Below are 1,124 nucleotides of genomic sequence, written 5' to 3'. Positions count from 1 at the left end.
TGGCTCTGTGAGACCATCAGCCTCTGAGACCTGGTAGGTGAGGTCCGTCTCCTCGAATCCCGTGGCACTCATCCGCTGGTCTGTTGAAGGGTCCGTACGGGGTGGAGAATCAGGGGAATTTAGGCAGGTCTGGATAAGGGCTTTACCCGTTTCACTGGTGATCATGGGCTGAAGTTTTCGCGTGGCAAATGTGTAGACGTGGCCCGTCTCGCTGGCAACCAGGAGCAAAACTTGTGTCCCCGTTAAGGTGGATAATTCGTAAGCCTGGAAATATTGAGAGGAAAAGATAACAATGAGCCCTTCTGTATTAGAGTGACATTTCCATGACCAGAAGACACAGATTGATAAGTGACGGCAAACTTAACACTGATTGATTGGACAACAGTGACAAACATCTTGAAATTGTCACAAATGTTGTGTGGTTGAATATTGTGTGGAGATTAATGAACTGGTGAGCCACAGATACCAGAGAAGCCCGTCACATGTTCCTGAAGGTCACCTGTGGCCTACTGCAGGTTGTCATTACACACTCCGTGCCTGACTTCTGCATCTAGGCCAGTTCTCAAGATATGCAAATGTTTTAATGTCTAGCGCTGCAGTAACCTGATCGGGCATCAGGACTATTTCGGCCGAGACAGGAATGAATGACAATTGAGCGAGCAACGACAAATGAGTCAGAGCAGATGTGGAAACTACCTTCAACTGAATCCCTGTCAGAAGTGTCAGACCTCAGCTGCTCACAGCGATTGCAGATGTGGTCCTGACTGAACTGAAAAGAGCTCTTGAGAGGCGGGACATTTCTGGTTAGCGTATATGTAGTCAGTGAGTGTGTATGTTGTTAAGGTCTTTGCTGTTGAAATGTGTGTTATAGTGGTGTGGTTGCACAACAGTAAACTAGTACCCGTTTAGTGCTATAGAACTAGTATTAGTAGAACTTGCATGTTAAATAGTGTTGGTAAAGTACTTGAAATAGTATAGTTTAACAACAGTGGTGGTGTAGTACGAGCATCAACACCATGGTATGGCACTACTATCCGTGTACTAGTGCTAGTATGAGTACAGTACTAGTGTAACTGGAGTCTTATGACACTCGTAAGGTTATAATAGTATCAGTATTGGTATAC

The 1,124-nt window shown here is 45.2% G+C and overlaps 1 protein-coding gene across 1 annotated transcript in view; it reads right to left on the bottom strand.

The window, feature by feature from the left end:
• Positions 1 to 3: 3 nt before the first annotated feature.
• LOC107588462 (serum response factor-like) overlaps positions 4 to 1,124 on the bottom strand; it is a gene marked incomplete at its 3' end in the record, with an annotated part of 9,961 nt that continues 8,840 nt past the window's right edge. Inside the window, exon 2 of the mRNA XM_016276565.1 lies at positions 4 to 264. Within this exon, the coding sequence (XP_016132051.1) occupies positions 4 to 264 (261 nt within the window). The remainder of the gene's footprint in view (positions 265 to 1,124) is intronic.

Source organism: Sinocyclocheilus grahami, unplaced genomic scaffold, assembly GCF_001515645.1.
Source record: "Sinocyclocheilus grahami isolate Dianchi unplaced genomic scaffold, SAMN03320097.WGS_v1.1 scaffold103.1, whole genome shotgun sequence".
Lineage (NCBI taxonomy): Eukaryota > Metazoa > Chordata > Actinopteri > Cypriniformes > Cyprinidae > Sinocyclocheilus > Sinocyclocheilus grahami.
This window is presented reverse-complemented; position numbering and strand designations above follow the sequence as displayed.